The sequence below is a fragment of the Phyllobates terribilis genome, unplaced genomic scaffold, assembly GCF_046119375.1.
Source record: "Phyllobates terribilis strain yellow unplaced genomic scaffold, ASM4611937v1 Scaffold_7__3_contigs__length_470593459, whole genome shotgun sequence".
Taxonomy (NCBI): Eukaryota; Metazoa; Chordata; class Amphibia; order Anura; family Dendrobatidae; genus Phyllobates; species Phyllobates terribilis.
This window is the reverse complement of record NW_027362767.1, coordinates 202100069-202120263: the sequence shown is the minus strand read 5'-3', so window position 1 is coordinate 202120263 and position 20195 is coordinate 202100069. Positions and strand designations below refer to the sequence as shown.

General features: G+C 47.8%; 1 protein-coding gene across 1 annotated transcript in view; it reads left to right on the top strand.

The window, feature by feature from the left end:
* The window catches only part of LOC141154165 (gamma-aminobutyric acid receptor subunit beta-4-like), a 578714-nt gene that overhangs the window by 467714 nt on the left and 90805 nt on the right, over positions 1 to 20195 (top strand). The window contains exon 5 of the mRNA XM_073639668.1: positions 2527 to 2609. Coding sequence (XP_073495769.1) covers positions 2527 to 2609 — 83 coding nt within the window. The remainder of the gene's footprint in view (positions 1 to 2526; positions 2610 to 20195) is intronic.

Here is a 20195-nt window from a genome sequence, read left to right as displayed (position 1 = left end):
GTGTGATGTGCAGGTGACATAGCCTGTGGTGTGATGTGCAGGTGACAGAGCCTGTGTGTGTGATGTGCAGGTGACAGAGCCTGTGTGTTGTGCAGTGCAGAGCCTGTGTGCGTGATGTGCAGGTGACAAGCCGGTGTGCGTGATGTGCGGTGACAGAGCCTGTGTGGCGTGATGCGCACAGAGGTGTCGAGATGTGCAGGTGACATAGCCTGTGTGTGTGATGTGCAGGTGACAGAGCCTGTGTGTGTGATGTGCAGGTGACAGAGCCTGTGTGTGTGATGTGCAGGTGACAGAGCCTGTGTGTGTGATGTGCAGGTGACAGAGCCTGTGTGCGTGATGTGCAGGTGACAGAGCCTGTGTGCGTGATGTGCAGGTGACAGAGCCTGTGTGTGTGATGTGCAGGTGACAGAGCCTGTGTGTGTGATGGTGCAGGTGACAGAGCCTGTGTGTGTGATGTGCAGGTGACAGAGCCTGTGTGTGTGATGTGCAGGTGACAGAGCCTGTGTGTGTGATGTGCAGGTGACAGAGCCTGTGTGTGTGATGTGCAGGTGACAGAGCCTGTGTGTGTGATGTGCAGGTGACAGAGCCTGTGTGCGTGATGCGCAGGTGACAGAGCCTGTGTGCGTGATGTGCAGGTGACAGAGCCTGTGTGTGTGATGTGCAGGTGACAGAGCCTGTGTGCGTGATGTGCAGGTGACAGAGCCTGTGTGTGCTTGATGTGCAGGTGACAGAGCCTGTGTGTGTGATGTGCAGGTGACAGAGCCTGTGTGTGTGATGTGCAGGTGACAGAGCCTGTGTGTGTGATGTGCAGGTGACAGAGCCTGTGTGCGTGATGTCTAGGTGACAGAGCCTGTGTGTGTGATGTGCAGGTGACAGAGCCTGTGTGCGTGATGCGCAGGTGACAGAGCCTGTGTGCGTGATGTGCAGGTGACAGAGCCTGTGTGCGTGATGCTGCAGGTGACAGAGCCTGTGTGCGTGATGTGCAGGTGACAGAGCCTGTGTGCGTGATGCGCAGGTGACAGAGCCTGTGTGCGTGATGCGCAGGTGACAGAGCCTGTGTGTGTGATGTGCAGGTGACAGAGCCTGTGTGCGTGATGCGCAGGTGACAGAGCCTGTGTGTGTGATGTGCAGGTGACAGAGCCTGTGTGTGTGATGTGCAGGTGACAGAGCCTGTGTGTGTGATGTGCAGGTGACAGAGCCTGTGTGTGTGATGTGCAGGTGACAGAGCCTGTGTGCGTGATGTGCAGGTGACAGAGCCTGTGTGCGTGATGTGCAGGTGACAGAGCCTGTGTGTGTGATGAGCAGCTGAGCAGTCTGTGTGTTGGAGCTGCAGAGAACTGCGTGGAAGCTGCAGCCTGTTCAGTGTAAACTGTGTATGGAGTTGAACATTTCTGTTTGGCGCTGGAAACTGCTGGAGCTCGGGCTGAAGGTGATACTGAGACTGGTAAGGCTGTGCCTCAACTGTGTATGAGGTTTTCTCCGGGAGAAAGGATTGTAATCTCGGTGAGCCCGCACTGACATATACATCCTGCTAAATTAACTGTTTATTTGCTGTGATGCTTTTGTGCCCAGAAGAGGCTGTTTTTGGTGTTTGAATCTCTTGGCGTTTTCTGAAAGCAACTGCATGTTTGGACCAAACTGCATTACCTGTGTGAACACTACCTAATGCCTACCTGACAGCATGAATCCCTACACTAGTTATACATCACACGCACACTTCCCAGAATCTCTCTTGAAATATTATCAGACTAAGGGCTCATTCAAAGTGGTGTATAATTGTTCTGTATGCACCAAGGACACAGCCGATCTGCTTGTCTGCATGGAAATAATGGCAGCATGTACTACCTTGGTGCATTTTATGGACCAGAATAATGCATGCCATGAAATTCACCCATGGACCCGTCTACAATGAGGAAGGGCACACAAAGCCGGTCACATCTGCAATTTGTGGTTGTGACTAGCCCAATTTTTGATATGCCAGTCTGAACCAGGGCTCAACCTAAGGCATCATTTAAATGACCATGCTGTTGGTCTGTGTGCTGTTTATTTGTGCAACGAAAATCATACGGACCAATTTTAGTCCATCTCCTAGTACACATGAGCAATTTTGCTCATGGACCTGAATAGTCTCTGTAATGACCGGCAGTCCCTGCTTCCATCCACAATCCAGCTGACCACAGAGCCAGGTCTGTCACAATATGAGGATGCAGCGGTGGACCTACCATTCGCACAACCTGGGCAGCCCAATAATTGTGCATTATGATGCGCGACTGGACTGCAAAGGGCCCATATGGTATTCCTACACAGGAGCCTCTCCTATCTGTGTCCGCCCATGTGTGAATGTGACTGGCCAGAACGTTATAATGCTTGTCTGTACCTGGCCTAATTGTGGATTAAATACTATTGATAAGTAACGCACATTCATGTTGCTGATATTCTGATAGGTGACTGTAATAGATTTATTTCGCATGTGAGAATGTAAGGACTTGGCCATAATCAAGCCTAACTTTTCTTCTTGCTCCTCAGGATTACAACCACTGCTGCCTGCATGATGGATCTGCGCAGGTACCCCCTGGACCAGCAGAATTGTACCCTAGAGATCGAGAGCTGTAAGTTCTTTTGCATTGACTTCAGTTACTTCATTTTTAATCTAAATTATATTTTAAGAGAATTAAAGGTGTTAAAAATTAATTTTATGAAATGTGGTCATAAAAATTAGCATTTTTTTTTTTTTTTACTTTTAATTCAATATTATTTCTACACGTGGAATACCCACAGTAGAAATGGGAAGCGAATTTTGAGCAATTCCAGATAATGAGTGATAAGGAAATGGCTGCAGGTTATCTAAAGGTTTATTCCAAGTGATGACGTCTCTAGAATCCCTGTATGAGGCTCCAACCTCTGGGGTCCGACAACCCTGAGAATGAAGTGCTTGCAGCGCTGTTTTAGCTCTCTGTCCCTTCACTGTTTTTTTACCTACACAAAGTCTATTCTGTTTTTCTTTTTTCAAGCTAAAACTTCATGACTTTGTGATGTGTGACTATACGCCCGTTGTGCCCATTTACACCCTTCAACTTGTCTATTAAATAAAAACACAACCCACTGCGTGACGTTGGAATGTTAAGGCCACAGCAGCCTCCTTTATTCAATAAACTATAATAACAACATTCTTAAATAACCAGCAAAGGTTGGGGGGGGGTTGAAGGTTGAATCCCCATTTAAAACGTGATGCAACAGCTATTCCCCACCGCCCCCAGCCGCACCGGCTCGGGGGCACCCAGCTGTCTGCTGCCAGAACCAAGTTGTCCCCCTGGGACCTAGCCCAGTAGGGAGCCGCCTCCACTTTAAACCTTCCATCATCTCAGGAATCAATCCTGGCACTGGACTCCCACTGTCCTTCAGTGCAGCCACCTCTTTCAAAACCCCCTCCTTTTACGCCACAACGAGCAAGCATGAAACCTTATGCGTGCGAGTCCCGCCACACCAAAACCACTTTTTTGACTCCTTTCATCAAGGCTAGGGCCCACATATCGATCTCAATAGTATTCAAGTGAACCCCATCCGATCTAAGGAACTCCCGTGAAAGAACTTCCAACTCCCAATGTCGAACCACGACGCCACCATTCCTCGCAATGAACCGAGAAACTTCTCTATTAACTTTACTCCGTGCTCTATTAATCCTTTCTACCGACCTCGCATTTCTCCAAGCCAGCCGTGCCACAATCTCAGACTATATGATAATCAAACCAGGGTAAGATGCCAATAATCTAAGACAATCATACTTTATGTCCCGAATCAACTCCCGCGACGCCCTGGCGCCCTGATCATTACTTCCCCCATGTATAACCAAAACATCGGGGGGTCTATCCAAACTCACATGAAAATGTAGTTCAGGCATTACCCTTCTCCATTGCAAACCCCTGATACCGATCCATCGGACCACTGCAAATTCCTTTGCAAAGCCCAACTGGCGGCCCAATAGTCTTGCGTCTGCATGAATAGCTCACCAATAGACATAGGAATGTCCTAACACCCATACCAAAATGGAGTTTCCTGCAACGAAAATAATAGGTGATAACAACAACAATCCTTAAAAGAATATTACTTAACAGCTACAACATGACTATTTCACAACATGTGCGGTCTAATATAAGGCCTGTATCTGGCCAATTCCCAACAACCTATCTTTTTAACTGCCTGTGCCCCTAGCCCCCATCGGGCCGCCTCCGTAGCTGCACCAATCCTAAAAGAATGGGAACCAAACTCTGAACTATCTAAACCACACAACAGCAAACCTTGCCGAAAAATGGCAATAAATTGATACACTGACAGTGCAGACCTGTCCTGATGTATCAAAAAGGAACTCGGTGCAGATCCTCTCATTTCCATAAACAAAGATACCCATCTAACAACCCATTCACTCCGCACAACTCCACCATAGAACCGTTCCCAACCACATCCGTCTTAGAACATCTTAAATAACAATGCACCGATTCACTCGACCAAGAAATATCCTGCAATAACAAACCCCCATGACTCTTAACATTCTTACTCACCAACTCTCTCACCCGAAATGCCAATACTAAAGCAGTACCAAACATACTCAGACTTACAAATTTTCCCAAGACAGCGCAATAACTGACCCAGGATTTTAAACTACACCGGTCGTCGCCAATCCCTGGTAGCACCATTCTTGCCAAAAGCTTTCATAGCCTGACGCACCAAAAAATCCTTCGTGCAATCCCTCAATCCAAAAAGCTTGAAAAAGAAAGCCAGACCAGCCAACCTGCCAGACACCACAGAAAATGACAGACCCTCCTGAAAAGCGTTTCCAATCATAAAAAGCAACAAATAGGGGTGGTCATCTTCTGTCACCTGTTCGCCAACCAACATCAATACCTCCTGCCAAATACGCCATGCTGCAACATACCTATGCCAGGTACTCGGGGCCACCGAACTCCTTACCAACTTCAATGCGGCACAACCACCGGGGCCATTCGGTCTGCAGCTGCTCCACATCCGGCGCCAGCTCCCGAAACCAGTCCCACTGGAAGCGAGACAAAGCATCAGCAGCAGAATTCTGTATGACTGGCACCTGGGCGGCATGAAACCATACATTATAATCTAGACATCTGAGCACCAGATGTCGCAACAAGGACAGAACCGTCGCGGAATCCGCAGACAAGTTGTTAATGCAATGGACCACTCTCAGATTATCGCAGAAAAAACACACTTTATTCCTCAGTTCCGTGCCCCAGACCTCCAGAGCCACCACAATTGGAAACATCTCCAGCAAAGCCAAATTCCTCGTCAAACCAGCATCTTTCCACGTCTCAGGCCACTCGCCCATACACCATCTACCATTGAAAAACGCCCCAAAACCACAAGAACCAAATCCACATTCGACATTTCTTGATCCAACCAAACAGATTTGCCATTGTACAAATGAAGAAAATCTGCCCAAACAGCTAAGTCAGCCTTGTGGTCCGCATTCAATCTCAGCAAAATGCAAAGGGTGTTTTACTCCCGCCGTAGCCTGGGACAACCTTCTTGAAAACACTCTACCCATAGGCAATATCCTGCAAGCAAAATTAAGCTTCCCTAAAAGAGATTGAACTTGCCGCAATCGCATCTTTCATAAACTTCAGCTCTAGCCCTGTCATCCAGCTGAACCGTATCCACCGTTGCCACGGGTGCCGGAGATGCTACTACAGATCCGCCAACCACGCTCGCAGGCTCCGCAGCCTGTGCCGGAACTCCTCCTCTGACTGCAACCAGCTAATTGTCACCAACCGCAAAGCCAGTTCCTACGGCACTACCCTGCCAAACACCACTGGGCCCAGCACCCCGGGGCAAAAAACTCCTAAATATACTAAGAAATTCAGCCATCATGTCCGCAGCCCTCACACGATTGCCTGACGCAGAAATAGCCTCCAACATGCCACCGCTCATACCCCTCACCCTTGTTACATCAGACTCATTCATACGAGGTGCATGCAAACCACGTGACTCACCAGGCTGACTACAAGGAAACCCCCAAAACAGCAACTGCATCTCCTCCGCGACGCTCTTCATCCTCCGCCTCACTGCCAGACAAGATCTGACCCTCCTCGCCCGAACCAGATTCCGGCTCGGGGACCTCACCAAGCAACGCTGGTGTGATCGACCTGCCGCTGGACCTTGATCTCCTGCTGCCGACCTGGTGATGACTGGTGGAAGGAGAGACTTCAGCTGCACGCCTGCAGCCCGCATCCCTGGCAGCGATCTGCCCTCTCCTGGAACCGCTTGCCGCACATCTCCTCCTGGTATTGCTTCGCGCCACTTTCCTTTTCTGTCCCTGTGTCCTGCGACTCGTTCTGCGCCGCGATCCTGGTGCAGTCTGAGGAGGGAGAACCTCCCTGCTGTAATCAGCGCTGTCTGGGCCCTGCGCTGTTGCACAGGCCGCATTTCCGGGTTCGTGCCCTGGCCAGCAGCTCCGTCCCTTCTCCCTTCCTGGCCGGCCCGACGCTCCGGATTCCTCCCAGAGCAGCGGGAGGCTGGCGCTGACCGGGTGCTTACCGCCGCGTCTGGAGGGTCCCTGGAGGGGCTAAGCCTCTCCGGAGGCCTGGATCTCCTTGTGCTCCGCTGAGGTACTGCGGCCGCAGCACTTCCACCATCTGGCTCTGCAGCGCTCCATGCTGCCAGCTGGCCCTGAATCCATTGCTGGCCACGGGATTCAGCCAACGACTGGAGTTCCTGAAACAGGTGCTCCATCTCCAAGATACTGCTGTGGCAACTCGGGCACTAGCCCTCCCTGAGCTTTGGGTTTACTCGGAGCCGGGTCAGTGTAGGGGGTTGCGGGAGGGATGCAGTCATGGCCTAGACCCGGTCCGTGCCCAGGGCTGTCACATAAAAGATATTTGGGCCTTCAAGGATGAGCGGAATTTCGACTACGCCACCTGCGGTTCCTGGTGACGGCCACCAGCGCTGCTACAGTCCATTGAGGCCGGTGTTCTAGCAGCTAAGATGGGACGGCTCCCCACAGGTGGAGCAGGCCTCAGGGCAGTGTAAGAAGGAATTGTGGGTGCAGTGCCGCGCAGGAAATAACGAGCTGAGGCGGTGTATGAAGTCATCCGGGTCTTTACTCACTTCAGATGAACTTTCAGCCGCAAAGCTTCTCTCTGATACACACGGCGTACTGCGGCCACCGGGAAGGGGGTTCAGCACTTCCCAGGTAGATCAGGAGCACCTGTCGAGACCCCTCTGGTGTGTGTTCCTCTCCTTGGTAAGTTCTCCCACTGAGTCTTCTCCTGACTGTGTGTGGTACAAACGTGGTGTAAGGCCGGGTCCCACTGGATAAACGCAGTTTAAGAGATACAGGTGGCGTATGCCGCTCCGTCCGTATCCCCCTGGGATCCACTAAGCCTCCAGGCTTTTCTGACTGAGACGTGAAGTAACAAAGTCAGATATCGGGGGCCGGTCACCCCTCTTGCAGCAGGAATCCCTCTGGCTAGGCCAGAATAAAGAGTACAGGTGGCGACTCCGCTCCGTCCGTATCCCCCTGGGATCCTTTTGCCTGTGGAGCTTGTCTCCTCCGCTCCCCTCCAAGGCCTTCTTAGGTCAGGACCTTGACCGGGTAGAGACAGTGGTTAACTCTGACCCGCTCCTCGTCTCAAGGCCAGAGTACGAGGACCGCGAACCTTCCGCCATCTACAGCCTCTTGCTGGACCCTGACAGAAGACCCTCAATCAAAGACCTTGAACCTAAGATGGCAGTAGATGAAATATGAATGAATAAGTGTTTCCTTAAAGTGTGTCTTCCATCCTCACCCACTACATGGTTCCCCCTATCTTTGGTTACCCCCATCTCCTCTATCCCGGGCCGGGGCAGCACCCTGGTGCATTTTGGCCCCCTTTAGGACAGGAGTGGTTTAGTGTTGAATGGTGAAGTGGGGTCCTGAGAAATGCTCCATCCTTACCTGGAAGAGGAGATACCACACCTCTATCTGAGGTGCAGTACCCCTGTGGCGACTGAACCCTCAGGGGTGCCACACTGCCCTGATGCAACAACGTTTCACCTCTGAGCTCCACAGTGAAATGGCCATCCCCCAAGGGCACCCCCTTTTATCTAGACCCCCGCAGGACCACCCACCAGCCTATGAGGTAAGCCTATTCAAACAGCTACCCACTGCTCCTCCCCCAAAAAACTCCCCCACAAACCCCATTCTAGACACTTTAACCCCTAACTGCCAACTATTTGGGCCTAGCAGCCCTACTTGTTAAGGGGCGAAGTCCGGCCATTACTGGAAACGCTGTTTATTTTCCAGGAAATTTATGGAGAAGTTTTCTTTTACCTGAAGCAGTTTGGGTATGTGCACACGACGTCTTTTAAACTGGGGCAAACCTGCCAAGTTTTTCAAGCAGGAGACTCTTCAGGAAAGAGCCTGAAGCATCTTTTTTGGTGTCTCTGTGGTTGTTTTATTGCAGGTTTTTTTTTTTTTTTACTTGAATGTAAAAATAGTGAGCGTGACCCTGAAGAACAGTCAGGCCACTTCTTTTATCCGCTCTGTAGCTTTGGAAACCTGAAATAGTTAAGAGAAGCTCAGATATCTGAACATATGCACAGCAGTGATGTTTTTACAATGCAGTGCTTATATTCAATTTTTTCAGCATTTTTTTTAGCACATTTTCTGGCGGGTTAGGGAGCACATCTGCCTGAATAAGACGTCATGTGCTCATACCCTTTTGAAGAGGTTCTGCAGCATTTTGTAAGATAATGTACAGCAATGTTAAAACGACATTGCTGTGCACGTGCTCCGTGTTATGTCACTTCTTTTACCCTCTTTAGGGTTTGGAAACCTTGAAGCGATTAAAAGAAGTGACATTGTCATTCTTTGAGCAGCTTCTGATGGGAAGCCGCCTGCCCCCCATACTTCACAGTGCTGAGTGAAAGACTCAGGCTGCAGAGTTGCCGCAAGAACAAGAAACTCACCGGCAGCATTGGCATCTAAAGGCGCTGTGTGCACATAGCCTTAAGTGGAAATGCTCAAAAATTCTACATATGAGCAGCAAAAAAGGATTAGCACTGTAATGAATAAAAAGATTATTTCATGCTTTTATTTAGGAAATTTTTGTGCCATTTTTATGCATCAGATCTGCTAAAAAAAAACTGTTTGCACATAGTCATAGGGTGTGTGCAGTGTGCACATGATGTCTTATTTAGAATAAAGTTCCAATTAAAAGAGATAAAGACACGATTTAAAAGATATGTACAGGACCCTTATAAATATGTGAGAGGGGTCTGACCTGCTGCAAAAGGGTGCAGGATATAACCACTTAACGACATATGACGTACAGGATATGTCATATGCTGGCTCCCTGACTTTGATGCAGGCTCACAAGCCGAGGCTGCATCTTTCCCAGCAGATGATGGCTGTGATAATTAGCCATCACCTGCGCTAACAGCCATCAATTGAGAGGAGCTCCGCCCTTAGCTGGTAACCAATTTTTATGCGTTTTTGATGCATTTTTTATGTGTTTTTAAATGTGTTTTTTGGATGCGCTTTTTGGACATCAATGAATGCTTTTTGGAGCTAAATAAAGATATTTGAAAACAGAAACGTGGGAGATTGCTTGCTCCCGTCAGTGTACCGCCGGCCACCGGGATGATCGCGTCGCCGGGGGACATCAGGAGGACGGCAGGACACCGGGGATGCCGGGATGCCGGACAGGTGAGGATAAAAGGTGTTTATTTTAATATTGATTTAGACTTTTTTTTTTTTACACCGCGCACTGCCCCAGCTCGGCTGAGGAGACTACTTCTCCCCTCAGCCGCGCCGCTCTCACTGATATCAGCGGGAGCGGCGGTCGGATGATGGGAGAAGTAGTCTTCTTCCCCGGCTCAGGTACCATTCTTTTATTTTTCCATTTTCACGGCTCAACTTTATAAAATTCTGTGAAGCACCCATGGGATCTAGGTGCTCACCACCCCTCTATATAAATTCCTTAAGGGATTTAGTTTCCAAAATGGGGTCACTTGTGGGGGGTTTCCCCTGTTTAGGCACATCAGGTGCTCTCCAAGCATGGCGTGGCAACCATTATCTATTCCAGACAACTTTGCACTCCAAAAGTCAATTGGTACTCCTTCCCTTCCGAGCCCTGCTGGACACCCATACAGTAGTTTTGCACCACATATGAGATATCTGGGTACTCAGGAGAAATTGGAAAACAAATTGTATGGTCCATTTTTTCCTGTTACCCTTGTAAAAATTAGAAATTTGGGGATAAAGCAACATTTTTATGGAAAAATTGTATTATTCCATATTCACGGCTCAACTTTTTAAACTTCAATGGTAAATGTTATTTATTAACCGTTTTATGTGGTATAACTATCTGATTTAAGGGCATAAAGATTGAAAGTTTGGAAATTGCAAGATTTTCATTTTTTTCACAAATTTTCGATATTTTTATAAATAAACGCAAATCATATTGACCCCAAAAAAATGTAGCACTAACATGAAGTACAACATATCACGAAAACTAATCTCAGAATCACTGTGATCCATTGAAGCGTTCCAGAGTTATTACCTAATAAAGTGACACTGGTCAGAATTTAAAAATGAGGCTCGATCATTAACGTACGAAGTGGCTCGGTCCTTACGGGGTTAAAACACTTTCAGATCGTAACTTCTGCAGTAGCTTGGGTTTTTTAACTTGTACCCACTCTGGAAAGACATCCTCACACAAACACAAATACTCATTCAATTCACACTTTGATAGTTGTATGAAATCAATATGTAACAGTGTTTTTCATCACTGAATTTTTGACACTCAAGAAGGAATTGACATTTGGTAGCTGTAACTGAGATGAATCATTCCAATGATGCTGTATCAATTCAATCATCCCTTCTTATGAGACATGCGTCATACTATGTGACATAGCAGCCAGGTAAGGGAACAAAGACTGTATTTCCTCTTAGGGGAGCTAGTTTGCCATTATGGCTGATATTCAGACCACAGGTCTGCTTCTGGTGCACGCTGCTGGGCCCTATCTCTCTTCCTGACAGTAAACTGTCTCTATCCCTTCACCTTATCCTCTCCCACTCTGGGCTAGTCCCAAACATTAACCCTAACTCTCCCTACTGTCAGGCAGAACATACCACTGTCACCAATAATGCATGCCACAATACACATTACAACAATACACATGACTTCAAGATTGAACATGGGTAAGATGTGCATCTCCTTACATTTATATGCTTTAGTAAGTGTTCAGTTCTTCTGCAAAACTGATTCAAATCCATCAGAGTCCTTGCTCCTGAAGGCTCTCTCTGCTCTCCCCTCCATTCTCAAAGTGTTAGAGATATTAGAGGGGAGGGGGCTGCACATAGATCTGCAGTGGAGAGGGGAGAAAATATCTAAAGTTTTATAGAAAGCAAAAAAACCTGGAAAGAAAATAAGTGTAGTTTAGGAGATGTGCTATTGCATGAAATCAAGTGAAGAAAGCAGCACCCTGTACACACAGTGTTTATGCCCGGCCTATAGCTACTCAGAAGAACACTTTCACAAGAGAAAAAAATGAAACTTGTATCAGGTTGCAAATTGCATATCAGGGATCTGAAAAAGAATGAGGATTACATCCAGAAAGTTAGTGTAATGTTATGAATTAATCCCTTTCTGACTTCAGCCGTAATAATACGTCCCTGTGCCCTGAGCTTTAATGACCAGGTTGTATTATTACATTTCGGCGATCGCCGCCGGGTATCAGCTGATTCTGACAGCTGACAATCGGCATTCAGTGCCCACACCACTCCCAGAACTTTAACCACTAGCGGGCTCGCTGAATGGAGCGAGTCATTCTCCCCGGCTCCTCTGCGTGAGCGGTCAGGTGGATTACAGCGGGGGACATCTTCGGACAGGTGAGTATAAGGATTTTTTTATTTTATTTTTACTTTTACACCAGGACACAGTGGGAGAAGAATATTACTCTCATCATTGTCCCTTGCTCATGCTGATCGCAGTGCAAGCAGGGGACATTGATGAGGGCAGCGTTCAGCACCCGGTGCTTGGGAACAACGCTAACTGTACGCTGATTCCCAGGCGCCGGTACGTGTCACACTGATGACACACAGACGTTTTGCCGCCCGTGCAGCGTGAAAAAAATGGACATATCAACATGTTTTGCCCACGGACACACATTCCATGGAAACACCCTGACGTGCACATATCCATTCATTTGAATGCATGTGTATGTGTCTCCGGTACATGTGGAAGCTGTCACTACACGTACCGGACACACTGACGTGTGAAAGAGGCCTAACTCTGCTGACTCATTATGGTGAATGGATCCCTCGGGGGTTTCATCTGAATTACTTCACTCTGAGATTTAAATGGAAACCCCGATATCAGTGCTCAGCATAGAGCACAGGATCAATGCGAACATTTTACATAACGTTTTGGATCACAATAAAAGCTTTGACTCAATCCACAAAAAAGCAAGTCCCCACTCAGGTCTGTAATCTGTTAACGGAAATATAGGGCCTTCCAGGTTCTGGAAAAGCGAAATGACCCTTGACCCCCAAAATAAATTCAGCAAATTCTGTGCTTCCAAATACACCTCCCTTTTGAGCCCCACAGTGTGCCTAAACCACAGTTAGCATCCACATGTTTGGCATTTCTGCAGCGATGAGAGCTCGCCTAATTTACGGGTGCATGTCTCCAGAAGCATGAGCTAGGCACAACGTAGGGTCACTACAACGTACTGGTCACTATAACGGCAGTTTGCAATTTTCACATGTAGTTAAAATCCTCACCACACCTGTAGACAAATTCCCAAAGGGGTATAACTTCCAAAATAGGGTCACTTGAGGGGGGATTCTGCTCTTCTAGCCCTTAGGAGCTCTCTGTATGGAGTCTGCATACTATTCTAGGAAAATCTGCACTGCAGGAGGTAAATAGCGCTCCGTCCCTCCCGAGTCTCACCGTGTGGCTAAGCAGTACTGTACAGCTATATATGGCGTATTTCTACATTCAGCAAAAATTGTGTGACAAATTTTGGTGCCGTTTTTACCCATTTCCCAGTGTGAAAATGTAAAATCTAGAGCTAAAACAAAACTTTGGTGGTAAAAATGTAATTATTCTTTCTTCATCGCCCAATGGTGTAAAATTCTGTGAGGCACATGTGGTTCCAACAAGCTCACTGCGCCCCTAGATGAATTCATTGAGAGGTGTAGTTTGTAAAATGGGCTCTCTTATGGGTGGTTCTGTTCTGGCACCTTAGGGGCTCTGCCAGTGTGACATGCACCGTCAAACCAGCCCAGCAAAATATGAGCTCCAATATGGCGCTTCTTCCCTTCTGAGCTTTGCACTGTGCCTCAAAAGTAGTTTTCGACCACATATGGGGTATCTGCGTGTTCAGGAGAAATTGCACAACAAATTTTGGGGTCTACTTTCTCCTGATACCCTTGTGAAAAATTTTTTTTTTGTCTATAATAACATTTTTGTGGAAAAAATGTGATTTTTTTTTTTTTAATTTTCACAAGTCAACATTATAATTTTCTGTGAAGCACTTGGCGCTTCAATGGGCTCACCACACATCTAGATAAATTCATTGGAGGGCTAAGGGGGTCTAGTGTCCAAAAAGGGGGCACTTGTTGGGCATTTCAACTGTTTAGGCAGATCAGGGGCTCTTCAAACGCGACATGACGCCCGCAGACCATTCCATCAAAGTCTGCATTCCAAAATGTCACTCCTTTCCTTCTGAGCCCTGGCGTGCGCCAAAACAGTAGTTTTCTCCCACATATGGGGTATCAGCATAATCAGGAGAAATTGCACAACAACTTTATGGGTCCAATTTATCCTATTACCCTTGTGAAAATAAAAAAAATTGGGGCTAAAAATTAATTTTTGCGGAAAAAAAGGGATTTTTTTTATTTTCATGGCTGTAAGTTATAAACTCCTGTGAATCAGTTAGGGGTTCAAAGTGCTCACCACACATATAGATAAGATCCCCAAGGAATCTAGTTTCCAAAATGGGGTCACTTGTTGGGGGTTTCCACTGTTTAGGCACATCAGGGGCTCTCCAAACACGACATGGTGTCCATTAATTATTCAAGCAAGTTTTTCATTCAAAAAGTCAAATGGAGCTCCTTCGTATACGAGCCCCGCTGTGTGCCCAAACAGTGGTTTTCCCCGACATATGGGGTATCGGCTTACTCAGGAGAAACTGTACAACAAATTGTATGGTGCAATTTCTCCTGTTACCCTTATGAACATGCAAAATCTGTGGCTGAAAAACATTTTTGTGGGAAAAATGTGAAAATTTAATTTTTACGGCTCAATGTTATAAACTTCTGTGAAGCACCTGGGGGTTCAAGGTGCTCACCACACATCTAGATAAGGTCCCTGGGGGGTCTAGTTTCCAAAATAGTGTCACTTGTGGGGGTTTCTATTGTTTAGGCACATCAGGGGCTCTCTAAATGCGACATGGCCTCCGCTAATTATTCAAGCAAATTTTACATTCAAAAAGTCAAATGGTGCTTGTTCCCTTCCGAGCCCTGCTGTGCGCCCAAACAGTGGTTTTCCCCCACATATAGAGTATCAGACTGCTCAGGAGAAATTGCACAACACATTTTTGGGTCCATTTTTTCCTGTTACCCATGCGAAAATAAAAAAAAATTGGGTCTAAAGTAAAATGATTGTGAAAAAAGTTAAATGTTCATTTTATCCTGTCACCATCCATTAATTGCTATGAAGCACCTGAAGGTCCCTAAAAAAATGGTTTTGTACATTTTGTTGGAAAAGTTAGAAATTGCTGGTCAACTTTTAACTCTTATAATTTCCTAAGACAAAAAATTTTGGTTACAAAATTGTGCTGATTTAAAGTAGACATGTGGGAAGTGTTATTTATTAACTATTTTGTGTGACATATCTCTCTGATTAAAGGGCATGAAAACTCAAAGTTTGAAAATTGCAGAATTTTCAAAATTTTCGCCAAATTTCTGTTTTTTTCACAAATAAACGCAAGTGATATCGAAGAAATTTTACCACTATCATGAAGTACAATATGCCACGAAAAAACATTCTCAGAATCAGCGGGATCCGTTGAAGCGTTCCAGAGTAATTACCTCGTAAAGTGACAGTGGTCAGAATTGAAAAAACTGACCTGATCATTAACGTGCAAACCACCCAGGGGGTAAAGGGGTTAAAGGAAACCACTAAGTATACGTAAAAATATTTTTTTCCATGTCAAAGGTTTCTGTAGCCTTTAAGGTCCTTTCATTCCTGCTCATTAAAGGTTTTTTACTACCAATATAATCAAGTAACCCACAAATCAAAATAGGTAATGTACCATACCACAACAGAAACTTGTTAAACCAACTTAGGCAGAACAGCGCTTCAGAAAAAAAACACTCATAGAATAAATAGGAGCAAAGAATGGACCGGCATACACCCGGAAATAGCCAGTGTCATGTTTTATAACCAATCGGCAATGGGCTGCCTCTAATTAATTGTGATTTGCATATGTGTATCTTTGGTCCTGTTGGCTTACAATTCTTGTAGGATTCTTCCCTACCTTATTTTTATATTCTGTCCCAGTCCTTTAGTCTCTTAACCCCTTGAGGTTGCTAACCGTGAAACATGCGTTGTTTTTACCATCATGTCTCAGCTTGGTGGGCAATTAGTCTCTTCATTATCCATTTCATAATTTAACTATTTATTGATGCACTTGCACTTTACATCTCTGTTAAAGAAGCACCTCTACTTTTTTATTGAGTAAATGTGTGTGTACATGCGTGTAAAGTAGTGTGAGTGTATTTATATATACTCGCCGCTGCTGTCTCCAGTGTCCGGCGCCGTTCTTCCCTGCTTCTCTATGACGTCACCGCTCTGCAGACAGGCCTGGTCATTAATGGCTTAACTACAGCCCGATGTGCACTGATGCAAAATTTGGACCTGTGGACCCCACTTGCATGTTGGTCAGATGTATGGGCCCTTGTTGCGGTCTAAATCCTATAACGACATACAAGTTACTCCCCCCATTATGTAGTAATGTCCCCCATCCTGTACTCGCATCCCCATCCTGGTATATAAGTCTCCCATCCTGGGCCCTTTCCTGGTATATATGTCCCCCATCCTGGGCCCTTTCCTGGTATATATGTCACTCATCCTGGGTTCATCTTGGTATATATGTCCTCCATCACTATCCTAGTATTTCCACCATCTTGGTATATATGTCCCCCATCCTGGGCCTCTTCCTGGTATATATATCCGCTATCCTGGTATATATTTCTCCCATCCTGGGCCCATCCTAATATATATTTCACACATCCTGGCATATATGTCCACCATCCTGGTATACAGTACAGACCAAAAGTTTGGACACACCTTCTCATTTAAAGATTTTTCAGTATTTTCATGACTATGAAAATTGTACATTCACACTGAAGGCATCAAAACTATGAATTAACACATGTGGAATTATATACTTAACAAAAAAGTGTGAAACTACTGAAAATATGTCTTATATTCTAGGTTCTTCAAAGTAGCCACCTTTTGCTTTGGTTACTGTTTTGCACACTCTTGGCATTCTCTTGATGAGCTTCAAGAGGTAGTCATTGGAAATGGTTTTCACTTCACAGGTGTGCCCTGTCAGGTTTAATAAGTGGGATTTCTTGCCTTATAAATGGGGTTGGGACCATCAGTTGTGTTGTGCAGAAGTCAGGTGGATACACAGCTGATAGTCCTACTGAATAGACTGTTATAATTTGTATTATGGCAAGAAAAAAGCAGCTAAGTAAAGAAAAACGAGTGGCCATCATTACTTTACGAAATGAAGATCAGTCAGTCCGAAAAATTGGGCAAACTTTGAAAGTGTCCCCAAGTGCAGTTGCAAAAACCATCAATCGCTACAAAGAAACTGGCTCACATGAAGACCGGCCCAGGAAAGGAAGACCAAGAGTCACCTCTGCTTCTGAGGATAAGTTTATCCGAGTCACCGGCCTCAGAAATCGCAGGTTAACAGCAGCTCAGATTAGAGACCAGGTCAATGCCACACAGAGTTCTAGCAGCAGACACATCTCTACAACAACTGTTAAGAGGAGACTTTGTGCAGCAGGCCTTTGTGACACCCCAGGGGTCTGGTTGCCACAGTGATAGAGATATTACGTCTGAGAGCAGGTGGGAGGTCTCTTGGTCAGGGATCCTATGCATGCCACACCTCCTGCCCAGTCCTGGGAGGGGAAGAACTTCCCCTATATAAACCTAGGGCTGAGGCAGGGTTAGTGAGTAGAGAAGAAGTAGAGACAGAGAAAAGAAGCAAATATAGGAACAGAACATCAGGAGCCCTGTGGGAGCAGTGTTACAAGGAGTCAGGGGCTGGCAGCTGCAGAGCTCGCCCTGACTGAGAAGATTTCTTACCGGACCCGGAGTCCGAGGCTGTGGGGACTAACTCCTACCCAGCAGCAGAATCCGTCAGGCAGGGGATTCCAGGTCCTCTGGCCAAGAAACCCGAGTCACCGGCCATACGGGTGAGCACCACACGGTACACTCAGGGACGTGGGCTACTTATACCCGCCTCTAGCAAGGTAGCCAGAAGAGTACAGTTAGTTTGGGAGGCCTACAACTCCGCCTGGCCAGGGGAGATCCCATCTGCTCAAGGACTGACCAGGCCCCAATTGCTAGCCAGTACTCCGGGAGGGTCTATCTTTGTCACCAGTAAAGACCCTGAACTACACCGTACCGTCTCCGAGTGGTTCCTGCTACCCCCATCATCCACGTCGGCTGCCCTGAGGCCATACCCCTCCCGTTGGGGGTTATACTATCACGCTGCACAATCCTACCACCGGCCTCAGCGGTCTGTCCTGCAGCAGCAGCTCCTTAGCTGTACTCAACGGGTGGCGTAGTCGTCCAACATCTACCGCTGATACATCGCCGCTCAGTTTGACTCCCTGGGCACGGACCGGGTCACCGCCACGAGACTACAACCCTCAACAGATCCGGCTCCGGGTAAGCTCCCGCGTGCGCAACGCAGCGCGACACAGGCCCAGGGGCGCGTCAACTTTTGGCGTAGTCGGCAGGATTTCGTGCCCGCAACCACCGGGTACTGCGTGCCTGAAAAAGACTGTTCAAACTTACCTGTGGTGAAGATTCCCGCCATCCGGCGCCATCTTCAGCCTTCTTCCTGCCATCGGTGAAGATTCCCGCCATCCGGCGCCATTTCCAGCCTTCTTCCCGCCTTCCGTGGAGTTTTCCCGCCGTTGGACGCCATCTTGAAGACGTCGAGCGGGAAGAAGAGGGGCGTGGACTCCGAAAGCGCGCGAGAACTGAAGCCCCGCCTCACGTCCGGACGTCGCGTAAGGTCCTGGAAGGAGCCCAGCAGACGCCGACGTCACAGGAGCGCAACGGAAGGTCCTCAACCCTGACGATCTACTGCGGAGCCGCGGCCTACGGAAGAGGATCATCGCAAGGTAGGCCACGGTCCACTAGGGGGGAGGAGGATGTCGGATATGGAGGAGAGCTTCACTGCCTCAACCCCCGCCAGCGCCACCGCTGCTGCAGTCATGCCTTTCACCATGCCCTATATCCCGGGAGCGGCCTGGCTACCCCAGTACTCAGGGGAGTCACATACCCTGCATGACTTTAGAGAAAAGCTGGATAGCCTCTTCCAGGTGTACCCCCTCACAGAAGAGCAAAAAGTGAGCATCCTGGTGGCCCAATTAACTGGGGCAGCCCGAAGGGAGGTAAAGTCCTGGCCACCTGGGGGGAGGACTGTCGCAGGGACACTAACCCGGCTGAGGGACACCTTTGATACCCGTACCTCAGCCGAGATCAAGCTTAGATTCTACGGGTGCAAACAGCGGGCACATGAGAGTATAAGGGACTATGCCCTGAACCTACAAGAGGCCCTGAGAGCCATTAAGCAGACCGACCCTGACGGCGTGGGAGACGAGGACAGGCTGTTGACTGAACAATTTATAGAGGGTTTATATTGCAATGCCCACCGAACCCAGTTGCGGGCAATGGCCTTACAGGACCCTCATCTGGGATTTGCACAGTTCAAGGACAGAGCCATCCGGGTGCTTCGAGAACCGGCACCAAGTGGCGTTGTGACCCCCAGACGCCCCACTACCACTTACCACCAGGAGGCGGCGCCCTTGTCGGCAGGGCCTGTGGGAGCTGATGCGCAGGCTTTGAACAATGACCCGGCTCCAGACCTGCACCATGAGGTCCAAGAGCTAGCTAAAAGCGTTGCTGCGCTAACCCGAACTGTGCAGTCTTTACAGGTTTCTACTCCAGGGAAGATCCAGCTGGCATCCGGACCGGAGGACATCCCGTGGCGTCGACCAAGGAGGACCCCACCGGCCAGAGGAAGACCCAGCGACCGATACAACGAGGACGGACGACCCATCTGCCGCCGCTGTAATCAACCCGGACATATGGCAAGGTACTGTCCTTTAAACTGGCACAACCTAGGGTAGAGGGCCAACCCCTAGGAAAAAGATCATCAGGCCCATCGAACTGGCACGACAAATATGTGGGAGGACGTCCAGTCTTGCCTGTGGTACTGGATGGCATTCCTATGAGTGCCCTACTGGACACCGGGTCACAGGTCACCACCATCCCGTACGTGCTCTTCAAGCAGTACTGGAATGACTCGGATATTACCCGCTACCCTGACGACGACTTGAGTATCATCGCCAGCAATGGTCAGCCCGTGCCACAGATCGGATTTAAAGAGGTGACCATTAAAATTGGTAGAGTTGAACTGGCAGCACAGGGACTGATCATTGTAGATGTTGACAAACACGAGAGTCACCCAAAGATAACTCTAGGAACTAATGTAATTGAAAATTGTCTTGCAGAGGTGATTTTCCTTTTACAGCAGGTTGCCAAGAACGCCAGCTCCGGCGAGCAGCGAGTGCTCCAAAAAGAGATCCGGGCACTGATGCGACGGCAACAGGTGGAACTCTCCGGCGGTGAGATTGGTAGCGTGAGAATGTGTGACTCTTTTCCTATTGCCATGCCCCCAAAAAGTGAAATGATGATTTGGTGCCGGGCAGCTATTGGTCTGAGGGGTAGAGATTACCAGGCAATGGTAGAACCAGTTTACTCAGACAGTAGGCCCACCATCTTGACAGCACGGGGGGTGGTTAATGTACGCCATGGGAGGGTGCCCGTTCGCATAATCAATATCGGGAAGAGGGAAGTGTACCTGCC